The sequence below is a fragment of the Sorex araneus genome, chromosome 10 (genome assembly GCF_027595985.1).
Source record: "Sorex araneus isolate mSorAra2 chromosome 10, mSorAra2.pri, whole genome shotgun sequence".
In the NCBI taxonomy this organism is placed as follows: Eukaryota; Metazoa; Chordata; class Mammalia; order Eulipotyphla; family Soricidae; genus Sorex; species Sorex araneus.
The window spans coordinates 29,829,504-29,854,645 of NC_073311.1; the positions used below are offsets into that span (position 1 = coordinate 29,829,504).

Sequence of the window (25,142 nt, forward strand, 5' to 3'; positions counted from 1 at the left end):
GCTGCAGATATCTATTCAAAATTTTATTCAAAATCGCATATAAGCCTGTGGACTTAAAAAATATGAGCAACGGTAAGGCCCCCAGTTTGTATAGGGGTTGGTTTTGTGTACTATAACAGAACAACTTAAAACCAATTTTAGACATTTTTTTTTAATAATTTAAACTTAAAACTTGCTAAATTGTTAATAAAACATGGCTCAACCTCCTATTTGTACATACAATATATATATATAAAACATATATACTTGAGAACCTTAAACAGTTTAAATGTTAAAATTATTGAAGTTTACAGCCTCATACTTTTTTAAACACTTAATTCAAATACTATGAATGTACAGAAATTTCCCCATAGCACACTGCCTATTTGCTAGTCAAAACTTATTTAAAAATCTCTTAAAAATATATACTTCTCTTAATGGCTAAACATTTCATGTGTTTGTTGACTAAAAATTCCAATTTATATAATACATTATTGGGAAGGAGATCATGTAGGTCAGACATACTTGATTTTCAGATGGAATTTTAACAAAGTTAAAAAAGTTAAATTCCACTTATAGGTGTCCCTTAATAAACAGGGAAATTAGTAGAACTTTCCTCTTCATCTTCAAACTGTTCAGAAGCAGCAGCTGGGCTAGTCAATTCAACTCCAAATTGTTCTGAAAGTTTTTTAAGTTTCTCTTCTAAGAGAATATTTTTTTTCACTTCTTCTTTGTAGTTATATTTCAAATCTTCAATTTCTTCAAAAAATGAAGGATCAAAATTCTCCAGTTCCTTCTTTAGCTTATGTATTTCCTCCTAAATAGAAACAAATTATATTTAAGATATAATGCATTCTTTAGTACAGTGGGTAAGGCACTTGCCTTGCATGCAGCTTACTTGGCTTTGATCCCTGGTACCACATACGGTCCCCAAGCCAGGAAGAAGCCCTGAGCACTGCCAGGTGTGGGCTCATCCATCGAAAAAAAACATAAGACTTAATACAAACATCAGTGCCTATCCTCAGTAATGTGAATAGTCAAAAAATACTTAGGAAGATAGATTTTCAGAAAATCTTAACATATAACTAAAATGTTTTATTTTTAATAAACTAATTTATTAACTGTCAAATTATTCCATAAACTTTGTCCTGATACTAAAATTATTAGTTGGAGCTGGGTGTGCAGGGAAAGATTCCTTTTTTGCCCAAAATTGTATCAATTACTTTCAATAAAGTAGTCAAAAAGACTTGGCTATTCACAGCACTAAAGTTGTTTTAATAATATTTGGTTTAAGGTTCATTTATACTTTCTTTTTAAATTTAATTTTTAATAAAGGTTAGCTGAATATAAATGTATGTTCAGGGAAATGAGTTTTTCTACCTAGGTAAACTGTATCTACTGAAAGATTATTTCATCTCTAATAACCATTAATAGCCAGATCACTCACTTATTATATTCTTGCCTTTTTGTTCCATTTACAGGTTTCTTAAAAGAGACAAAACATATCAAATACATCTTTCTTAAAGGGAATTCTAAAACTTAAAAAAATATTAAAGAATGAATGGTGTGACAAAAAGATAAATATATATATACATATTTTTGCTTTTTGGGTCACACCCAGCGATGCACAGGGGTTACTCCTGGCTCTACACTCAGGAATTACTCCTGGCGATGCTAAGGGGACCATATGCTGGGATTCAAACCTGGGTCAGCCGCGTGCAAGGCAAACGCCCTACCCGCTGTGCTATCTCTCCAGCCCCAAAAATGATAAATATATTTCTTAATCCTTTGCATTTGTCTGATTAAAGTATAAAATTCAATACCAGGAATTTTTAGGATACATGCTTAAAAACTCAAAGATGGTTATTATAAAAGTTTTCAATAGATGTTTTCATAAAATATAATACTAAATAATTATAAGTAATTAATATTTTTACCTTTAAATGTTGCTTTTCTAGATCTGAGGTTTTCAGTTGTGTCTCTAGATCTTTTACCTTTTCCTTTAATTGGTCATGATCTGCTAAAAAGAAAAAATAAAAAATTCAGTTAGCTTTTCCAGAACAAGTTCAAATTACAGAATTTTTTACAGAACATAGGCACAAAGTGTAACTAACAATCTAGGGCTTGGTAAATATGACATTTTATTACAGAAAAATTAGGCATTGTAATTGCAGATAATTAGCAGACAGTGGAAAGAGTTATCGGAAGTTTAGAGTCAAGCTAATTTTCACACATGGAAATATTTTTTAAAAGATTCTGAATCAGGAATATGTGTCAGGTTCTAATTATACAACAAAGAATGAGGTTGTTAAGGTAAGGAGCTATTACCATACCCTGACCATATGTACTGGCTACTCTACATAGTTTACTACGTATTTCTTGTAAGATCACTATATGCAAAACATGCTGGGCAGGATGGATAATACAAAAATAATTGTTGTGATATTTGGTAGAAAAACAAAGCTGACTAGGCAGCACCAGTGCTTAATTTTAAACAGTCTGAGTTTATTTTTGCTTTAATTTATCTTTGCTAGAGGCATTTTTTTTAAGTACTATATTTAAGATATAGTATATTTGTATTTTACAGCCACTGAAGGTAAAGTCTTCAAAACTGCAGTATTTGAGAAAATAATGAGCAGCAGAAAGGTTTTCCAGAACTTCTATTTCCTAAATAGAAGCATATTCTATTTAGGTGCCTTTGGACAGTTCTCTAGTTATAAACTTGGAGACAAGTACTGTACTCTTCCTTTTTCATGGAAATAGAATCAGCAGTACCCACCTTTCCACTGGAAGGCAAAATAAACTCATACTTTTTAGAGCTTCCCTAACTTTTGCAGAAAGCACTAATTTTTTACCATTGTTTTCTTAAGTCACTGAGATGCCATGTTAAGCTAACTGTCTTAATCCGTGGAATGATATATGTATATATCCTATGTGTATGTATGTATCGCATTTTCTAAAAGTTGTGTTAATGACCACTTATTTTTATTCCTGTTTTTGCTTTTGATCTTTAATAATATGACAGTACGAAATATAAAATATGGACCTCCCCCCTATTTAAAGGATAAAGATACCTACCACATTTCTTAAAGTTAAGGCTCTTTTAAAAAGAAAGTAGGAAATATGAGGGTTGGAAAGTTCCTTTCAGGTGGTCAGAGATTAGGTACTTGCCCTGAAAGCGGCTGACCTGGATTTGGTGCTCAGTGTCACATATGATCCCCGAAGCACTGTCAGGAGTGATTTCTGAGCAATGTCTATAGAGTGTGACCCAAAGACCAAAACAGAACAAAAAAAATGGGTCACCAGTTCCCAGTGTTATGAGGGATAAAGAGACTGATACATACATGATAGGGTACTATTCAGCTATGAGAGAAGATGAAATCTTGTCTTTTGCTATAACTTGGGTGAAATCACAGGGTGTCATGGTAAGTGAGTATGTCAGAAGGAGGACAGATGCTAGATCATATTACTCATATGTGGTATAGGAACAAGGCAGGGCATGGACAGTGTCCAATGAAAACAACCCCTAGCTCCTAACAGAACTGGGATTACCAAGTGGGATGAAGTGGTCTGGAGTGAGAGCAGAGATGGATGGGGCCAACTACAAGTGACAGAAGGACAGTCGTGGAGGGTTTCTGGCACTCTGATGGTGAGGGTGGCTAAGTATACACCAAAAGCACGAACAGTACTATATACCACATTGCCTCAATAATAATAAAATGAAAACAACTGAAATTCTTTGTAAACCACAGTGCCTAAAAGGAAAGAAAGAAAAAAGTGCCTGTCAGACACAGGTTGGGGCAGGAGGGAAGCCAGGGACACTGGTGGAGGGAAGTGGACACTAGTGAAGGGACTGGGTGCGAGCAATGTGTACATCTGAAGCTCAATCATGAATGACTAATTCACAAAGATTCAACTGAAAACTACTTCAAAGACAAAAGATGATGCTGAAAAATATGAAACCAGATATAAAATGAATTTGAATAAAGAAAAATAAAAATGTCAGCATGATATATATAAGCTTGACAAAATACATTACCAGGTATGGTGCGTTCAGCTCCATTTTGCTCTCTGTTAACTTCTATCTGATGGATTAATTCTGCTTTTTCTTTTTCCAGCTGACTGTTAGCTAATCTAAAACAAAATTATAATTTGTTGAGAAAAGTATTTGGACGTTTCTTATATAAACTGCTGTACACATAGCTCTGTGCTCAGAACTTACTAATATTTTATAAAGTTAAAACTTTTATTCATTCCTGATGCACTGCTACTATTCTGAGGGATTGCGGCTGGAATCAACATTCAGGATTTTCAAGACTGCCTCAGAGGAGAGTCTCGAGAGGTCTGCTACAGAACCATTGGAATTACGACTTCTTCCCCTCTTGAGTATTGCTTCAAGAGAATCAAAGGTTTAATATTGTGTTATTAGGAAAGGTTTAAACTAAGGTATAAACTTGACATGTTAGAATTTGATTTACCTTCTAGTTCTACTATATGAAGATAATAGTAATAGGCAATAAAGGGATAAATTTATTTAAATACGTTTGTATTATAAATTTATATTTAATATTTACTTAAATATTTAAATGTTTAAATGTTTACTTAAGTAAAAAAAAAAATAAAAGTCCTTATAGTCTCTTGCTATAGCAGATCTGGTTCTATTACAAGATTTTGTAAAAAGAAAAATTCAGGTGAATGTATAAAATACCTAAGAACTTGAAGCTCCCGTTGAAGGCCTTGCTCTGTCTTGGCACCATCGGGAACATGTTTCAGAATCTCAATCTTAGAACACAATAAAAAATTAAAAGACCAGTTTGACAAGGAAATATGAGGTTGTTAAGTATAGACATTTCCAACTATGCACAGTATTAACATCTGAGTTTTAAAACCACACATAGGGGTCAGACAGATGGAACGGCAGGTAGGGGACTTGCCTTGAACTAAGATCACGATCACGAAATCCTGTTGATCGTCGAGTTGCTCGAGTGATCTCAGTAACCTCTCCATTCGTCCTATCCCTGAGATTTTAGAAGCCTCCCTCTTCTCGGCCTTCCCAACGATGCCGCACTGGAGGCCCCCGCAGGGCCAGGGGATTGAGATTCAGCTGGTTACTGGCTTTGGCATATGGATACACCATGGGAAGCTTGCGAGGCTGTCCCATGAGGGCAGGAAGCTCTCGGTAGCTTGCTAGTTTCTCCCAGAGGGAGAAGTAGGTTATAAGATATTGCTCGGCCCTGAAAGCTTGCTTTTAAGTCTCTGGATGTTGGCTGTTGATGGGATTACACACACCTGGGTTCCTCTGCCGGTACCTTCATGTGTGAGGCTTGTCGAACGTGGGGAGAGGGGCCTTGAGCATGGCTATGACTAGGTTCTGGTGGTCTTCGGCTGCCAGGAGCTCTGGAGCCCATCCCCCTCAAGGGGCCCCAGGGAAGACAGCCAGGCATGCGGGCAAGAGACTCTCTGGTCTCTAGACCAGAATTGATGATGGTTTAAATTCTTATCATGTCATGTAGTTCCCTAAGTCCTTCCAGGAATGATCTCTGGGTACAGAGCTAGGAGCAAACCCTGAACATGGCAGAAGGTGGCCCCCAAACCATATACAGAATCACATTTACACTTTTATATGATAGTCTATTAAGTATTCATTCAACAATTGTGTAGTGGGTAACTACTGCATGTCAAGCACTCACAGCTGTACGGGTGGCAGAAAAAAAGGGAAAAAATCCTTGCATGCTCCTATGGTCTTTTTAGTTTTAGTGAAGGAAGAAATGTTGAGTGATGTCATTAACAGTGTAGATAAAGGGAAAGTTTCAAAAAACATAATTCAGGAGCTAGAGAGACAGTGCAGGGATTAAAGCATTTGCCTGGTGCATAGCCAATCCTGTTTGATACCCATTCCTGCATGTGATCTGTAGTGACCTCAGCACAGAGCTGGGAGTGGTCCTTGAGTACTGCCAGATGTGGCTCAAACACCCTAAACACCCTATTGCTCTCTCCCCACAATCCAATAAAGACAAGCCAAAGAAGGTACAGAGTGATGGGAGGTAATACATAGAGGATGTTTGGGAATCTCCAGTTAAGACATGAAGAGAAACAAGAGCAAGGCTCTAAAGCCTGAATATGCTTATGGTCAAGGTGGCTAACACTGAGAAGAAAGTGGTAAAGATAGGCTAGAATGGAAACCAGAGGCAGGACAATTAGAGTAATTATGACCCCTACCCCTACCTTTTTTTACTGCTTTGCATAGGTGTGTGTATATATATATATATATATATATATATATATATATATATATATATATTTTTTTTTTTAATTTTTTATTACTGAATCATCATGAGGTACAGTTACAAACTTACATGTTTGCATTTCAGTCAGTGATCGTTTACCCATCCCTCCACCAGTCTGGGAATTAAACCCAGGGTATCATACATAATGTAAGAGCTCTATCACTGAGCCACATTCTCCACCCCACTATTTATTTTTGGCTTCTGGGCCATACCCAGCAGTGCTCAGGGCTTATACCTGGTTCTGTTTTCAAGGATCACTCATGGTAGGTTTGGGAGACCAGGTGGGGGTTGAACTTGATGTGTACAAGGCAAGCTCCCTACTACCCCCTGTATTCAATAATTCAGGGCCAGCCCCCTGCCATGTACTTTTACAAAAGATGAATAAATGGAAACACTAGATTTCATTTCAGGCTGATAGAAAATCAATGGAAGCATCTGAGAATGGTGCTGCAATATTTTCTTTATGCCTTAAAAGAATTACTAGCCATTAAGTGGGCGACACATATTAGGGGTAAAGAGAAGTTAAAAATAGGCAACAATGGAATCCAGTCTTAATTAGAAAATTATTTCAACAGTTCAGGTGTGAGAGAAAGCTTGGAGTAGACTATGAGTATGGGAGTACTGAAGTGAAATTTGGGATCTACTATGGAAATAAAATGGCATAATTTCATAATGAAAAACATGGCAGAGTGTGAGAGAGAAGGAGAAAGGAATCAATCCAAAGCTTTTGGCTTAACAAATGGGTGGTGCCACTTACACATGCAGGTGCTCCAGGAAGGAGATAATCAATTGACCTTTCTCTATAGAGGATGAAGTCTAAGATATATTGGAAGAGGCATAATGGAGATATAATAGACTATTTTAGCACATAAAGAAAAATGACATCACTTGCCTGTTGCTCAAGGTCTTTGGTGTATTTCTTAACTTTTTGTTCCTTCTCTGCTGCTTCTCTTACAAGCTGTTTTAGATCAGCAAGACTCTGGGTCTTTTTGGCAATATCAGTTTCCAATTCTTTTAATTTGGTTTCATACATTCTAAAAGCATAAAGGAACAAAATGGTGTATAACACTTCTCACGGATTTAAAAGTCAGTTTAAATGATCATACTGAAAATGATCATGTATCTTTTCCTATGTATCTTCCAGTCAACTCTTTTGTTACATATTTACTTAGAATTAGGTGTTTGCATGGAGTAATTACTCTTAACCAATAAACCAATTAAAACTGAGAAGTTAGTTTTCCAATTTAATTTAATACCATTTTCAATCGAAAAATGAAGACACTTAAGATTATAAGTTATGCATTATTGGATATTCTTAGGAATATGTTTAAAGATCTCAAAGTACTTCCACCTGTCTCTCCACACACGCATGCATACACACGTTATTCAGATAGAACAGAAATCAAAATGGTCCTGCCAGGAGAGGGGACAGACTACAGACACTGAGAAAAATGGCACAGTAAGGTCTGTGAAGGTCTGAATAGATTCCAACCTTTGAAAAAGCAGTCTTCAAAAGAAAACTCTGAAACACAGCATATTTCACCTTTTAAGGGACGGAAATGTATTTGCACAAAAGTATTTGTACTTTTCCAGAGGGAAAAAAAAGGATGCTTGGGCAACAAAATTTAGGACAGTACAAGGAAGGAAAGTTATTTTCTAGATACATTTAAAAAGCCTTTAATATTCTGGTAACCCTTACAAGGTTTAGATGGCAATACTCTTAACCTGACAGAGACTATTTACAAAGTGATGAAATATCAAAAATTTATTCCTTTATATTATTTTCTGTTCAAATCATGAAGACAAGGGAATTTCTGTGATTAATTTTTCTAAAGTGAAATAGCTCCTGTATCACCTTAGTCTGTCTCAGTAGTCAGTATTGGGTCTGATACAGTCTAGGTGTTGTAAGTTTGCTGTGTGTTATAGGATAACAATTCAGATGTCACCTTGGGCAAGAAGTAATGTGTCACAGGTTCTCAAAAAGATCTTTAAACCACTCTACTGATTTGGGTGTATAATTCCACTTAGCATAGTATAATTCCAACCATAGTAGTTCCTTGGGTAGATTAAAGAACGTTTCAAGGATGAAAATGAAAAAACTCTTATCAACTGGTTTCTACCATATTTCACTGAGTAATTATCACCAGTGCATAACCACCAAACTCTTTTTAATCAGTCAAAAACCCTGACATATCCTTTAATGGTGTAATCGTATGGCATAATTTCGTACCACTTAAAAGGTCAATAGTGCAATATCATATTCCCCACTGGCATACGGCTCTCTCATGTCTTCTCATGATCTGTGAGTTATGATCCCAAGAGCCTTGAAGTCTCAGAGCAAGTGCATCATCAGGACGTGTACACAAACCCTCTGAAGGCTCCTTGAAACGAGTGAATGGCAAGTAGCGATCACTAACTGGTGCCCACGGAAAAGGTTAAGCTCTCACCCTTAAAATGGTTATGCATGTGGATTATTCAGAGTCGGGACCTTATATCACCAAAAACAATCAACAGCTTCAAAAAGACAGGGACTTCCAACAGACTAGATATCTGGACCCAAAAACGACACCCTGTGGCAGAGAAACCACACAAACACACAGCGTACGAGCGGTGCTGGGGAAGGCACATCAGAGAGAAACTAATGAAGGTGTGCAGGATCTCTGAACACAGAAGATTCAATTTCTGAAGTTCATAACTGTAATAGTGTAGTAAAACATTTAAAGTGTAACTTTATTATAATTGACAAATAATTATGATTTGTTAGCTAAAGTTATTGCCTTTTTTTGCCCATACCTGAAAAATGTTAGCTAAACTCATAAATGCATTGATCTGAACTATTTGATTTAATGTAGTCCACACATCCTAGTCAACACTAAAGACAGTTTAACAATAATTTTTAGGTGCTTTTGGCACGATTCAAAACAAAAAACTTCAAGGATCTGGAAATGAAGCTCAGCAGCCCTGCACAGGTGAGGCCTGGGGTTTGATCCTTGACACCAAGTAACAAAAGAAAGAAACAAGTTTTCTTTCAGAAAAAATTTCCTCAGAAAAACAAGTTCTTGGGCCTGATACAGCATCACATCTCAGATGCACAAATTAGAATATCCTTGTATATAAAATGAAAGTTAAAATAGGGCATTTTATATAAAGAAGTGTAGTCTTCTAACTAAAGGACAGCAGGTAAGGCACTTGCCTTAAATGCAGCAGCCTGGCCGGAGTTCAGGTCCTGGCACCCCATAAAGCCCCATGGAATGCTCCCTGGGCACCACTGGGTAGGGCGCAGAACAACAACAGAAACAGGTAAACTGGTATTTCTATGCAGTTCTGGGAAAAATACTTTTGCTCAGAATGTCCAATTTTGACTGACTACCACTGTTTTGTTACGTGAGGATTTTAGTGAGTGGTTGGTGAAAGAAGCTAGTGTGTTCAACACAGTAGAGGAAATATGTTTAGTCTGAATTTCTGCCCTGCTTAGATGTTAAATGTGTAAGCATGGTTTTAATGTGTTAAGACTATCAATATCAGCTGATTCAAATAAAAGTCTCTATTATAAATTGATACCTACACATACATACAATAACATATCAGTCTATGTCCAGAAACATGGTAGGCTACTTCCAGACGGTCTGAATTTTATCTATAAACTAACACTTACGGGGGCTGGAGCAATAGCACAGCAGGTAGGGAGTTTGCCTCGCATGCAGCTGATCTGGGTTCTATTCCCAGCCTCCCATATGGTCCCCCGAGCACCGCCAGGAGTAATTCCTGAGTACAGAGACAGGAGTAACTTCTGTGCAACGCTGGGTGTGACCCAAAAAGCCAAAAAAAAAAAAAAAACCCACCCCCCAAAAAATAAACTATCACTTATACTGAAATTATAATTTTCAAATTGTAATATGTTTACAGATGCATTCTGCAATTAGTCTGCCATGTTCTCTTAATTTTGTTGTGTCTCCAACCTGCCAAAATTTAGGATGCTTCAAGCCCATGAAGAATCAAAAGCAATAGTATCCTTCAGTTTCGCAGCTCTGAACAAACTGGGAAACGCTACATACTACATTCTGAAGTGAAAAGGGTCGATTTTAGTGTTTTTATTTATTTTTATTTTTTTATTTTATATATTGTTTTGGTGCCCAAACCCGTGTTTTTATTTTTATTTTTTAATATAGATATACCCTACTTTTTTGAAAAGAAAAACTGGCATGAAATCTTCAATGATTATGCAGTGAAATACAGGACAAGGACTTATATTTTATTCGAAAAGATTAACTGAAGAACTGCTCTATGCTGTTACCTGTACCGCTGACGTATTAAAAACACAAATCTACACTGCAAAGTCATCTTCATTTATAGTTAAATATGATCGTGCCTCTCAGGCGCTTACAAACTTTGAAACTCTTTTAGCTGTCACTGTCACTGTTATCCCGTTGCTCATCAATTTGCTTGAGAGGGCACCAGTAACATCTCCATTATGAGACTTGTTGTTACTGTTTTTGGCATATCGAATACTCCACAGGTAGCTTGCCAGGCTCTGCCGTGCGGGCGAGATACTCTTGGTAGCTTGCCGGGCTCTCCATTTATTTTTAGACCTCACAGAGGCTCACTTTTAAGAAAAGGAAGACATGTGGATTATCTCTGGAAAATTTAAAGAAAGAAAAGTCCATAGAGAGATGTCCCTAACAAGGTTATGGCAAGAATTAAAGGGTTCTATGCTATGGGAATTCCCTGGCTCGCAAAAGAAACTTAGGAAATTAGATCATTTACACATATTAAACATAAGCACAGAGTCTGGCAAGTAATAGCTACTGATTATATATCTCAATAAATTTACTTCAAAATAATTATTTGAGTATACTTATGATTAGAAAAGGAAATAAAACTCAACCCAAGACATTAACTTACTGGGCTGATGTCAGAGCCTTTTCCTGGAGTCCAAGCAAAGGATAAAAGAGGTGCCCCCGCCTTCCTACTTACCCACACAGTATTAACCTTTACACCAGCCTCTGCCAGAATTAAAGAGAGAGCTAAAGGGAGAGCAATGGCTACTGAGTATAGTACTCAGACAGAAACAAAGAACTCTCTAGCCACACCTGGCAATTTGGGCTACCCTGTAATCTGCCTGCACAAACCTGTCCTTTTCTGCTCAGAATTGGAACAAGAATGGCATGAGGAGCTCGCCATGGAACCCGGCTGTAGTCTCAGAGCTAAGATCCATCCTAGTTGGAGTGATGGTGACTGTGACTGCTGTCCTCATCACGTACATTTTGTATAAGAGACAGGGCTGAATGCTGCCCTTGAAGACATCAAAGGGGAATCAAAGTACAGGTGGTCATAAGTTTCGTGCATCTGACATGATAAAGATGAGTCTGATTTTTGAAATGAGGGCAGCAGATATAACAAACACAGCTTCATATAGAAAGATTTTACTGGCAGATGACCGGGGCAGGATTTTGTGGGTCTCTGACTTCCAAGAGCACCTAACATTGAAAATAAGAATGACACAAATAATGAGTCTTCCATGGACTCATTACTGTCACAATGAACCACTTGTGGCAAAATAATGGTAATGAACTCATGAATGATTCCTTGTGTATTCCCAAGATCTTTTACGAGTTAAATACACTTGTAGAAAAGGGTCACGAAAGGGGCAAATTAAAAGGAATCATTTAAGACACAAAACCCATTTGTGAAGTGATCTGTTGGGGCTATCTGAGGAGTAAGTTGCCCAAATATTACTCCAAAATTGAAACAAAGTCTAAATCAACTTATGCCCAGGCTTAACCAAGACAAGCTGTGCCTGACTTAGACTTGCAGTAGGACATGAACACAGTGAAGGTACTGAGCCAAAGTGGAAAAAAGGTCTATGCTCATGTTGACAGCAACTCTATAATACCCACCCAGTTCCAAAGCCAGTCTGGCCCCACCTACGGTACACAAATTAATTAAATATTTTAAGGAGGAAAAAGACTTTGGCAATGCTGGACACCAAAGAAAAGATGAATATATCATAATAACCAAAGAACAGTTTATCAGGAAAAAACTGTTAATCAGAATAGTGTCATATTCTTTTTAAAAAACTGCTCATGATTAAAACATTCAGTTTTATGCCATTTTATAACATTTTCTCCTACCTTGTAACAACAATTGATTTCCAGCTTTTGCTATCAGCACCTTCAAGCTGTGGACCTCTACTTTCTGCAAGCTGTAATCTCTTACCAGTCTCTTCCAGTTGAACTGTCATCTTCTCATTTAATATCTCTAAGTTATTCTTAGCTATCCGCAATTTTTCTGCAGCTTCAGTTTCCTATCATTGAAACATAATTAGTAAAAGAAAACATAATATTCTCTTTTTTTTTTGCTTTTTGGGTCACACCTGGTGATGCACACATATCGAACCCAGCTTGGCAAGCAAGGCAAACACCCTACCTGCTGTGCTATTGCTCCAGCCCTCACATACTATTTTCTTAACAGATCCAATATTCTAAAAGTCTAACTATAAATTAAAAATGAAGTCATGAAACTTACTTATAAACGGATGGAAATGGAGAGTATGATGCAGAGTGAAATGAATGAGAAGGAGAGGGACAAGTATAGAATGACTGCACTCATTTGTGGAAGACAAAAATAACTATTATGAGACTAATACCCAAGGACAGTAGAAAAAGGGGCCAGGAGGATTAGTTCATGGCTGGAAGCTTTCCATAAGTAGCGGGGTGTGTGTGGGAGGGCAGTTAGGATAAAGAAGGAACCACCATGACAACAGCAATTGGAAATGATCACTCTGGACAAGAACTGAGTGTTGAAAGGAGGTCAAGGGCTATGCATGATAACCTTTCAGTGCCTGTATTGCAAACCATAACACCCAAAGGAAAGAGTGAGAGAGAAAGAGCAAGAGTGAGAAATGAAGAGAGAGAGTGGGAGGGAGGGGGGGAGAAAAGGAGAGGGAGAAGTAGAAGAGAGAGAGAGAGTAATGCTTGCTGAGGCAGGCTGGGTGGGGACAGGAGGAAGGGAAACACGAGACACTGGTGGTGGGAAATGTACACTGGTGAAGTAGGTGGGTACTGGAACACTGCAAGACTGAAAAACAATCATGAAAACTTTGTAACTGTAAATTAAATTACAGTAAATTTAAAAAGTAAATAAAAAGTAAATTAAAAAAACAGTAAATTAAAAATATCTCACAGTAAATTAAAAATATTTATATTAGAAAGAAAAATGAGAACAAAATAATAACAAATATAAACCTGAAGCTCATTCAAATAAAAGCTCCAAACTCCATACATTTTTTTACTCTATAATAGCAATATAGTCATTATTATTAAAACAACAAGTGATGTACACGATGTCAGAAAAATATAGTTAAGTTTTTCACTCCGGTATTTACTTTAAATCTGTCACCTCTACAATCTTTCTAATTCCTCCGTCCTTCTCAGAGAGCCCTGCAAGCTACCAAGAGTATCCTGCCTGCACATCAGAACCTGGGAAGCTATCTGTGGTGTATTCCATATGCCAAAAACAGTAACAACAAGTCTCACAATCAAGAAATTACTGGTGCCTGCTCAAACAAATTGATGAGCAACGGGAGACAGCGACAGTGACAGTGACTACATATCAAGTATTGCTCTAAAATAAATACACAAATATTAACTCACTTAAATAGCATAGTAGTTCTCTGAAACATGTTACTAACAATTTTGTAGATAAAATATACAGTACTTTATAGTTTGTACAAATTTTCAAAACTAAAATGAAATAGCAAGAATTCAAATCTTAGCTATGTAGTATTATTTTATACTGCTTCAAAATTTACAGTTTTTATTTTCAATGTGGACTGGAGTGATAGCACAGCAGGTAAGGCGTTTGCCTTGCATGCAGCCTACCCAAGATCGATTCCTCCGTCCCTTCTGGAGAACTCGGCAAGCTACCAAAAGTATACTGCCTGCAAGGCAGAGCCTGGCAAGCTACCCATGGCATACTCGATATGCCAAAACCAGTAACAAGTCTCATAATAGAGACGTTACTGGTGCCCGCTCGAGCAAACTGATGAACAACGGGATAACAGTGCTACAGTGCTATTTTCAATGTACGACACACTGAAAAGCAGGCAGTATAATACAATTCCCAAATTTCTTAAATATACTTTGAATTGATACTCTCATCAAATTTTTCAGTTTTCCCAAGGTTTATCAGTAAACATATAAAATAATTGTAATCAGTCAGTAATGAAAGTCATACTTTTTTAAGTTCTTTACGAAGCCTTTCATTTTCACTAATAATTTTCTCTGTGCATTTGGTTGTGGATTCATAACGCATGCTCAGCTGACGTCCAAGATGGGCTTTAAGTTTTTCTAATTCAGTCTAGTAATGAAAAAAATTGTATGTTAGTGGAATAAATAAACGAAGGACAACCCTATAAAGTTAGAAAACTCAATTCAAATAGTACTATGACTATATCTGATATTACTGACTATATCTGATGTTTGATAAAATCTTTATTATATTTTAATTATAAAGAACAGAGTGTCAGCCAGGGGCATAGGGTTCCCTTGTAAGTCCAGGATATTCTCAAGGGGCAACAGGTGAAACTCATGCAAATGAGGGATCATGGAATGAGACTAGAGGGTTAACCAGTAAGATGAAGAAAATCAGAGGAAGGAAACAAGGTCAGCCAAAGGTTGAGAAACACACCTAGAGCAGAGATTCTTAATCCTGGCTATACATTAGGGTAAGTGGATAATTCAGAAACAAAACTGTATTACTTAAAACAGGACCCACCTGAAAAAAATCCATCCCAGGACTGAGGGCTCTAGCATCCACATTTAAAAAAACAGACACTGGGAATTATATAATGCTATCAGAGTGAGATCCACTGGTCTTGGAATAAGATGACCAAGTGGAAGCACTCTAGCTACTCTTGGTTTTGTTTCCAAATAATTTTTTTCCTGTGTGCAAAAAATATCAACTGCATCCACCAGACATTTTGTGTACTTATTAGTAATCATTAACTTGTATTAGCATAACATGCTATAATCCCATCACAAAATTACCTTCAAATTTTCATTTTCCAGCTCAATACTAGTCATTTTTTCACTGGTCAGTATTCCTGATGCTTTTTTCAACTGATCATTTTCCCTTTGGACTTTTTCAACTACTTTTTTCATTAAACCAATGGTTTTTTCTAGTTCTGGAATTGTCTTTCCACTTCTACCAGCCTACAAGAAAATGTGTTAAATTATTATTGAACCAAGTATCCTTATGGTATAATGTAAATTATTAACAACCTAATGGGCTCACTATTATACTCATCATTATTCCTAATATTTGAAGCCTTATTTGTATTATTTAAATTAGTACCATAATCCTAAAAGATAAGAATTGCAATTGTTACATGACATAAAAGAAAACAAAGTCAGAAAATTTGATAGTACTAAAATCATGCTACTAAAAGCTTAAATGGTATGGATGTCTGGATATATAAACTTAAAAATTGAAGAATCTGATTTAGCTAATCTTCTTCCCATTATACCGGAGTATCTTGATATGGAATAAAAATCACAAAACATATTTTATGTTTTAAAAAGGCAAATTCACACTGCACCATAACTGAGGCAATTTTCTCTCAGAATTGCCACTGATTCAGAAGATTTTGTCTAGTATATAAAAGACATAAAATAAACTAATGTTAAGTTATTCAAAGATGTGCCACTAATAAATAAGTTTCACTGCTGATAATTAAAAATATCTTTTTAGATTTTTTATTTTTCAAGTGTGTAATGAATAGCCCTAGAATATAAACTTTCACATAATATGATATATACCTTCATAATTAACTTACATACAAAAAGTTCAATTAACAAAAACATTGACATATGAAATAAATGCTCCTGACTATCAGCAAAACATTTTTATGATTACTTATCTAATAAATGTACTAATATTTTCACAAAATCTAGCATGTATTTAATGTTAGTACTTGAACATTTTTGCATTATGATTGCTTTAATCTGTGCACCCATCAACATGAGTAGGGACTTATATCTCTGGCATTGCTCTCAATTGTAGAAAACAGATACAAAATAAAATTAAAAGAAAAAAAATATTTACAGAGCATTAGAAAAAGAAGTTAAAGTGAAAATCATTAAAATAGTTAAAATAGTAGAGAATCAATAAATATCTGCCTAAATGAACAGAAAGAATATTCCTGAAAATGAAATATTTTCAAATGTGAAAAGACATAAAAAAAGAAATGATGTACAGTTCAAGTAAAAAAATGTGTTAAGTAAAGGAGACCAGATTTGATAAAAATATAATAACCTGAATAAATGAGAAAAGCTTAAAGATGTCTCATCTGAACATGCCATCAAACAAAAATTAAAGCTACATTTCCTATTAGTAAAGCATAACACTTTGATAGAATCCAGGTATATTTTTTATTTCTGATATATCACTTCTCTGAAGTAAGAACAAATATACAGGATACTCAGGATATTCTCATGTACGCACCCCTCTAACATGGCCAAGTTTCCGCTGAATTTCTGCTTTTTCTTTCTTCAGAAATTCACACATTTCCTTTAAATCTCTGACTTGATTCTAAATAAATAAAGGAGGCAGGTAACAATTTAAAGTTGCTATGGTCATTCATTAAGAATAAATACAATGGAGCTGGAGTGATAGCACAGCCTTGCATATGGCCGACCCGGGTTCCATTCCCAGCATCCCATATGGTCCCCCAGCAGCGCCAGGAGTAATTCCTGAGTGTAGAGCCAGGAGTAACCCCTGTGCATCGCTGGGTGTGACCCAAAAAGCAAAAAAAAAAAAAAAAAAAAAAGAAGAAGAAATACAATGATGACTCATTGCTATAGTATTAATCTTTGAACTGTCACCGTCATCCCGTTGCATATTGATTTGCTCGAGGGGGCACCAGTAACGTCCCCATTGTGAGACCTGTTACTGTTTGGGGCATGTCGAATACGCCATGGGTAGCTTGCTAGGCTCTGCCCTGCAGGTGAGATACTCTCCGTAGGTTGTCCACCTCTCCGAGAGGGGCGGAAGAATCAAACTCCGGTAACGCCCTACCCGCTGCGCTATCCCTCCAGCCCAATCCCTGAACTATACAGACAAACTGAACAAGTGCGTTTCTATACCAATCAGAAGGCTTTTTAAATAAAACATACTGAATTAAAGCATATCAATACAAAATTATTTTGTATGTAATTTTCAAAGGGTATTTTCTATGATTGCCCTGATATATAATATTAACGTGCTTAAGAATTGGAATTTAGGAATGTGATTTTAACTCTCCAAAAAGTTCATCTGGAGCTCTTATTATGATACAGCGAAAGAATACTGACGTCCAACAAAAGTTTTAACAGTTTAATAGTAAGAAGTAGGACAAAAATTATATCAGTGATTCTCAGGCCACTACCAGTACACAAAAATTTCCTTTCAGTCCGTGAAAAAAGTTATTTCTGTTTGGACATGGTATGCCTGGATCATGTAACTGTAGTATAAAAATTAATGATGTATTTATTATGTTCTCCATTTCTGCCTTTGAAGTTCGCAAAAGTTTTCCACCAATTCAAAGGTGTACAAAGGTCAAAAGTCACTGAATTATATAAGTTCCCGAAGAATTAACAAATTGCCTAAATTCTAGGTCAGAAAATAGAATCAAAATAATAGGAAGCCAAGAGAAAAAACAATTTTCATAAATGGAATAAATCTGAAAAAATAAAATATTATAAACAAAATAAAAATCTTAGAGGAAAACTGTCCTAAGTTTTTAAAGTTTAGTTTTTAGACACATTCTAGTAATTTACAGTGGGGTCACTATTAATGAAATGCACCAGCCATACTCTAATTGTTCAATTAACAAATACTGAAAACAAAACATTACCATGACAGTTTATAAATGTAAAGTTTGGTTTTCTCATAAGCTAGTATAAACATAACTAAGGAGGGGAAAAAAATTTCCAGGTATCAGCATTTCTAATTTATACAAAAAAAAATGATTAATTTACCTTTAGTCTTGGCAAATCTTTATTTGCTTGTTCAAGCTGAAATTTTAGTTCAATATTTTCAGATGATAACTTCAAATTTTCCCTCTGGAGCTCCTGTTCTCTTTGAAAATGATCATCTGACTCTATTCCTGAAGTCTTTGGGAAAATTAATTTAGGAAAAATTTTCAAGTTTAATAGGTAAAAGATGAATATGACAAATTGGGTTACAAAAAAATTGCCAAAAGAAACATTTTTTTCCCTCATTGGAATATGAGAAAATCAGAGAGACCGTGAGAAGAACTGATGATCAATCTATGACAAAAGGACTAAGTGCAAGGAGTAAGATATCTCTTCAAAACAAAAAGTATAGGAAAACTGGTTAGCAACATGAAAAAATAATGAAACTGGACCACCATCTCACACCATTCAGAAATGCTAACTTAAGTGGGTTAAAAACCTCTGTATAAGACCTGTACCCATTAAACACACCGAGGAGATATTGATTTCAAAGGAGTCTTTACAGAAAAGACTACTGGCAAAGAAAACAGAGAAATACATGGGACAATGTATAAAAGAAAAATAAAAAACCTCTTATGTATAGTGAAATGCATGGTGGTAAAAACAGCAACACCTTATTGAATAGGAGAAAATATTCACACATGATATACCAGACAAAGACTTGATTTCAAAGATACAGAAAACACAAAGTTTAATAGCAAAAAAACAAAAACAAACAACCCTATCAAAAACTTGGAAAAGTTGCTGAAGAGACACTTCCTCAAAGATATAGTCAACAGCCTTTTTTGAAAATAATATGAATATTCGTCAAAAAACTAGGAGTTGACCTTACATATGATACAGCAATTCCACTCTTGGAATATACTCCAAGGGCCCCAATGCACAAGGTCGAACAAACTTTTGCACTGTACATTCAGCACTATTCACAACAGTTCAAATCTGGAAACAAGCCACGTACTCAAGAGTAGATGACTGTGTAAAGAAACTATGCTACATATACACATGGAGTACAATGTGGCTCTAAGAAAAGATGAAATTATGAAAGTTTTTGCTATGTGGATGGGTCTGGAGAGTACTGCTGAGTGAAGTTAGTCAGAGGGAGAGGAATGAAGAATGAGCTCTCACATGCAGGATATAAAGAAACACAGTAGGAGATTAACAAATGACAAAGGCTATAGAAATGCAGAACATGAAAACCGGTCTTCAGGAGGAAGGATAGGACATGGGAGGGCAGAGGGGGACACTATGACAATGGTAGAGAGAAGTGGTTACTCAGAAGGAGGAGAAGTTACTGGAGGGTGGTAAAATGATCTGCATGAAAACATATCAGTAACAGTTTTGTAAACCATAGTACCTAAGAGAAAAAAAGGAAAATGGCAGTGTCTGTTATCGGGATATGCTGGAGGCTGGGAGGGAGAAATTGGTGGAGAAAAGACAATGGTGAAGGGACCGGTTTTGGAGCACTGTATAACTGAAACTCAGTCATAAATAACTTTGTAAATCATGGTGCCTCAATTTAAAAAAAGATGGCCAACAGGCACATGAAAATCAATTAATCAGCTCATCATCACTGATTATTAGGGACAAGCAAATCAAAATGACTGTGAGATATTACCTCACGTCAGTGGGAATGGTAAGCATCAAAAATAAAAACAACCATGCTGTTTGGGAAATGGAGGAAAACCTTTATTAATTGTTGGTGGGACCATTGTTTTATCCAAGGCTTATGGCAAATGATGTGTAGACTCCTCGGGAAAGTAAGCATAGAACTATCATACAATCAGTGTTTCTCCTCCTGGGCCACAGACCCCCAGAACACTAAAGTATTAATCCACAGAAAAATGTACAACCAGGATTGTCACATTATTCACAATTAACAAGCTAAGGTATGGAAATAACTCAAGTACCAACAACAGATAAATTAATAATGCTATATAGACAATGGAACTATTCCTCAGCTATGAGAAAAGATGAAATCAGACATTGCTGTAACCTGGATACAGTTGAAGTGTTGTTTTTATCCATTTCACTCATCAGTAAAATGAGTCAGACAGATAAAAACAATTACTAAATGATAGCACTTGTACCTGTAATAAGAAGAAATAAAGCAAGGGATAAGACATTTCCCAAGGGAAATAAGTTCCGAGACAGTGACAGCAGAACATCAGTTGCAATGAAGTGGGGCGGGGGAGAAAATCTTGGGCAGTGCTGGTGGGCTACTGATGGGATGGTGGCGAGGGTGGTGCAGTAGAAAATATAAAACAATGAAATGGAAAAACTGCTGTAAAGCAGATTATCAAATATAAATAAAAATTAAAAACAAAAAAGAAAGTCTCCAAAAATTAACTTGTAATAGATCCAATACAAAACCTAGGAATCTTAAGTTCATTCTTAGCAAGTTGGAAGAATTAAAGAGGTCAACTTACATCATTACTTAGTAAAAAACGAAAGCTGAACAAACTGCATTAATATTAATAAAAGCGATCTAAAGATTTGAGCTAGAAAAGTAAAAGCTGATTTTAATTTTAAACTTTAAGGAAAAATAAAAAATTTACTAAATTTTGTAAATTACTAAAAATTTACAAAAAAACTTACTGCAGGTCTAGAATATGCATCCTTTGGCAACTGCTTTTCTAAAGCATGAAGTTTTTCTTGAAGGTATCTATTTTGCAAGTGTAAATCTTCTATCACAGAATCTCGAGGAAGGGCTTGGTGGGTCCTATGAACAACAATGCACAGATACTTTGTTATTCAGACATCAACTTTCCACTATTCTACTGTATTAAAATAAAAGTTCAATGTCTTACTATATTAAGATATAGGGAAATAGAAAATTATAATATGCTATTATAAATACTATGAAATGCCTACAAAGCTTACAAGTCTACATGCCCACCAAGCTTACATGAGCACAGAGCCAAGAATTGGCCTTGAGTACCACTGAGACAGCCAGCTAGCTTTCACTGCAATGGACAGCAGATTTCTTATAATAGCTTACCTCATATATGATATATCACTCTTTAAGTCAAGATTTCTCTTTCTTAACTCTTCAAGCTCTTTTTCTGACTCCAAAGCTCGTACTCCCAAAATCTGATCAACAGTCATGCCAGTTGTTTTTAATTTCTTCTGTAAAGTAAGTTTTTCTTTATCAGCTCTGTGGGATTTAACACAGAATCATGAAAATGGATCATTTGCTGTTTAACTTGTTCAATTTACTAAGCTACAGATTTACATTTCAACACCATGTACACAGCTGGATCATTATATATTTGCTAGGAGAAGACTTCTGTTTAGTTTTAAGCCACAGCTTATGTTTCTCAGGGTCTATTCATGGCTCTGTGATCAGGACTGGGAACCATCTGCAGTTCAGTCACATGCAAGGCAAACATATATATACCTTACCTCCGGTACTGTCTCCCCAGCCCAAGAAAACTACTTCAAAATTAACTGAGATGTGCTAATCATGTAGCACATTTAAGGAACATTTTAAAAGTAAAAACTGAATAAATCATATACAGCCTGTGATAAAACTAGAAAAGTGTTCATATTACTATGATAAAACCAGACCGCTTCTAGATCAGTTAGACATTACACATAATTTGGCTTACATTAAATTTAAACTCACTTGGCAAAAAGTTCTTTTAAAGTATTCAACTGCTTTGTAAGAAGATAGACTTCCCTTTCTTTCTCTTTTAATTTGTTTCGAATTCCCTCTACTTTGGTTTGCCATTTTTTACCTTCTTCCCACCTAATTAATTCTTCTTTAGCACTCTGTAAACAAAAGCAAAGAAGGAAGACATTAACCAATGCTGCCTTTAATTTCATACTAAGGTTTGTCAATTACAACTCACTAGAACAATGGCAAATCATTATCACTACAGAATAAATTAACCATCTTGCTATATAATTCATTACTCAAGCTAAGCTATAAGCAAAAATCACTTTCAATTTAAATTCTCTATTTCAAAAATGCACCGATTAATCTCAAGGGAACAATGCAGACTAACAACGATGTCTTTAAGCGTTTAAATTACATATATATTTCAAGATAATATCAAGATAATATCACTGTGTCAGGATATCTGTGTCATATATATTTCAAGACAATATCACTATGTCAGGATATCTGTGTCAGGATGAGTGACAGCACAGTGGGTAGGGCGTTAGACTCGCATGCAGATGACCCGGGTTCAATTCCTCCGCCCCTCTCAGAGAGCCAGGCAAGATACCAAGAGTACCCTGCCCGCACAGCAGAGCCTGGCAAGCTATCCATGGCGTATTCAACATGCCAGTGAAGAGTGGGACCTCTAGCCTCACAATGGAGACATTACCCACTCGAGCAAACTGATGAACAATGGGACAATGGTGCAGATTAAAGGATAATGATACCTTTGGCCAAGGAAGAAAATTGAAAATTCCAAGCTTTTCCCCAAGAGGTCAAAAAGTACCATTTTTTTAAAAATAATTGCACTAGGAAGAAGTGATATTTTCATATTCATATGGTTGTGTATGTAAGGTGTGAAGTGATTTTTGTAGATGCTGTAGTATCAGGAAGATGATATGGTAATTAAGTAGTAATTTTGAGAAAATACTGTATTATAAGGGTCTTTTTAAATATGCTTACAAAATTCTAGAAGAAAAAAGTATTAGATATCTGAGGCTATCTTGCACCACTTATAATACGCGTAAAGTCTTCTAATACAGAATATTACCTACTCAATATTTATCTGTTTAACTTAGTCTATCTATCCTTAAGCATATTAAACAGCAAGTTTCTTCACATACCTTTTCTTTCACAGCCTTTATTTCTACCTCATCTACTTTTCTTTCTAGTTGGCTTTCTAACTTTTTAATTTTCTTTTGGAGTTCTTCAATTAAGCTTTGCTTGTTATCAGTCAGGGGTTTGCTCTGAAAGGTAAGATATGATTTTACAATCATAAGTACAATATGTCAAAGTACACATATATGTATTCTAGTTACAGATACTTTCTGAACTATAGTAACTTAACTTCTAAATTATCTTACTAATATATTACTTCAATAGATTCTTTCATATTTAAACAAAAAGTTATTTTAGAAAAGTGAAATAGACATCACAAAAGAAATTAGCTATGTTAGTCTGAAAGTTATTTGACACCTAGTCTCAGCAAATACAGATAAAATTGAAACATAGGCATCAACTACCATCTTTATCAAAGACAATATCACAATTAAATATAAAATTACCTGTAATCCACTGGTTAGTCTTTTAATTTGCCGTTTCAATTCATCATTCTCTTGATCAATTCCATCTTTTTCTCTCAGAATTTTCATGTAGGCTTTTTGTTTCTTTTGCAGTTCACTGGTTAATTCATTCAAATTATCGGTAAGTGAGTTTTCTCTGGTCTTACTTGTTTTAAGAGCTTCTTTCAATTTGGAAATATTTTCACTTAAATCTTCAATTTGTAACTGAGATAAAGAAAAGTAATTTTTGCCAATTATCAAAAATAATAGCAGAATGAAGTATTGTGACCAAAATTTTTAAATACAAAAGGGAAAAAATAGTAACAACTACACATATTTTTCCATCTGTATTTTATTTTTTTGTTGTTTTTGTTTTTTGGAGTACACCCAGAGATGCTCAGGGTTACTCCTGGCTCTGAGCTCAGAAATTATTCCTGGCCATGTTTGGGGGGAACATGTAGGGTGCCAAAATTGAATCCTGGTTGGCCATGTGCAATGCAAATGCCCTACTTGCTATACTATCTCTTGATTTTAACTGCACTAAATCCTTTATGTAGTAAACAAAAGAGCACATAGGAAAACCAGTCCAAGAAAATTAGTAGTAAATATCCAGAAACAAAACTGTATCAAATAAGCAATTGTTTCACTGCTACATTTGTTAAAATGAAGAAATAATATCAGTGTACAATGGCAATGTTTTAAACACTACTGAAACACAAGAGTAGTATAAAATTTACTGGACTTCAAATATTTTCTTACCTACTTTGTAAGACAAGACTAGACAGGGTATTCATTATACTGGTCAGTATAGATAGGCCACCAGAAGAGAGTCCCAAGTTGTCCTTGGGACTCTTGAAATTGTGAAATAGAATGTTGTAATCGTGAAAAGAATGTTGGCTGGACAGACAGTAGAGTGGAAGGCTCTTGCCTTGCACAAGGCAGACACAGGAGCCATCCTGTGCACTGCCAGGAGTGGTAAACTGAGTGTGTGTGTGTGTGTGTGTGTGTGTGTATGTGTGTGTGTGTGTGTGTGTGAGAGAGAGAGAGAGAGAGAGAGAGAGAGAGAGAGAGAGAGAGAGAAAGAGAAAGAGAGAAGGAGAGAGAGAGAGACTATTGGTATTTAATTTGCCATTTTTTGAGTAAAGTATTATATCAAAAGTATTACTAATAATACTACTAGGAAATTAGTAATATATAATAGAATCACAAAAAAAACAGAAACTGTCCTAGAGAAGTTAAAAAGTTTTGAGAAATAGGATTTGAAGAGAAGACACTTTAGCAAGAGAAAGACATAGAGACCCCTGTGCATCGCCAGGTATGACCCAAAAAGAAAAAAAAATACAGAGCTATCTTATCAAGTTCAAAGTAAAAATGCTAACTAAAATGCTTAAATATTATTTTATTAATAAGAGCAACTGACAGTGATTTCTCCAATGTTAACCCTCCAAAATATTAATCAGTACATGTTTATAGTAAAGATGCCTATTGTTACAAAAATAAGTGTTTACATGTATATGTATTTCCACAAATTTATGATAAGCCCTTATTCTTTACCAAGAATTACTACACATAAAAATAAACTCCTGTGGAGTTCATGCCCAATTCAATCAGCTTAATGAATGGTTGCATAAATAGCAAT

General features: G+C 35.6%; 1 protein-coding gene across 5 annotated transcripts in view; it reads right to left on the reverse strand.

Moving 5' to 3' along the window:
• Positions 1-6: 6 nt before the first annotated feature.
• CEP290 (centrosomal protein 290) overlaps positions 7-25,142 on the reverse strand; it is an 85,516-nt gene continuing 60,380 nt past the window's right edge. For 3 of the 5 annotated variants that reach the window (XM_055118086.1, XM_055118088.1, XM_055118085.1), the window contains 15 exons: positions 23,507-23,728; positions 23,066-23,188; positions 21,906-22,051; positions 21,279-21,434; positions 20,876-20,999; positions 18,284-18,418; positions 16,770-16,856; positions 15,314-15,478; positions 14,502-14,624; positions 12,398-12,570; positions 7,159-7,300; positions 4,688-4,761; positions 4,019-4,113; positions 1,917-1,999; positions 7-796 (listed from right to left, as the gene is read on the reverse strand). In XM_055118086.1, coding sequence (XP_054974061.1) covers positions 566-796; positions 1,917-1,999; positions 4,019-4,113; positions 4,688-4,761; positions 7,159-7,300; positions 12,398-12,570; positions 14,502-14,624; positions 15,314-15,478; positions 16,770-16,856; positions 18,284-18,418; positions 20,876-20,999; positions 21,279-21,434; positions 21,906-22,051; positions 23,066-23,188; positions 23,507-23,728 — 2,079 coding nt within the window. In that variant the 3' untranslated portion in view covers positions 7-565. The remainder of the gene's footprint in view (positions 797-1,916; positions 2,000-4,018; positions 4,114-4,687; positions 4,762-7,158; positions 7,301-12,397; positions 12,571-14,501; positions 14,625-15,313; positions 15,479-16,769; positions 16,857-18,283; positions 18,419-20,875; positions 21,000-21,278; positions 21,435-21,905; positions 22,052-23,065; positions 23,189-23,506; positions 23,729-25,142) is intronic. The other 2 variants (XM_055118089.1, XM_004602719.3) reach the window with 1 other exon arrangement.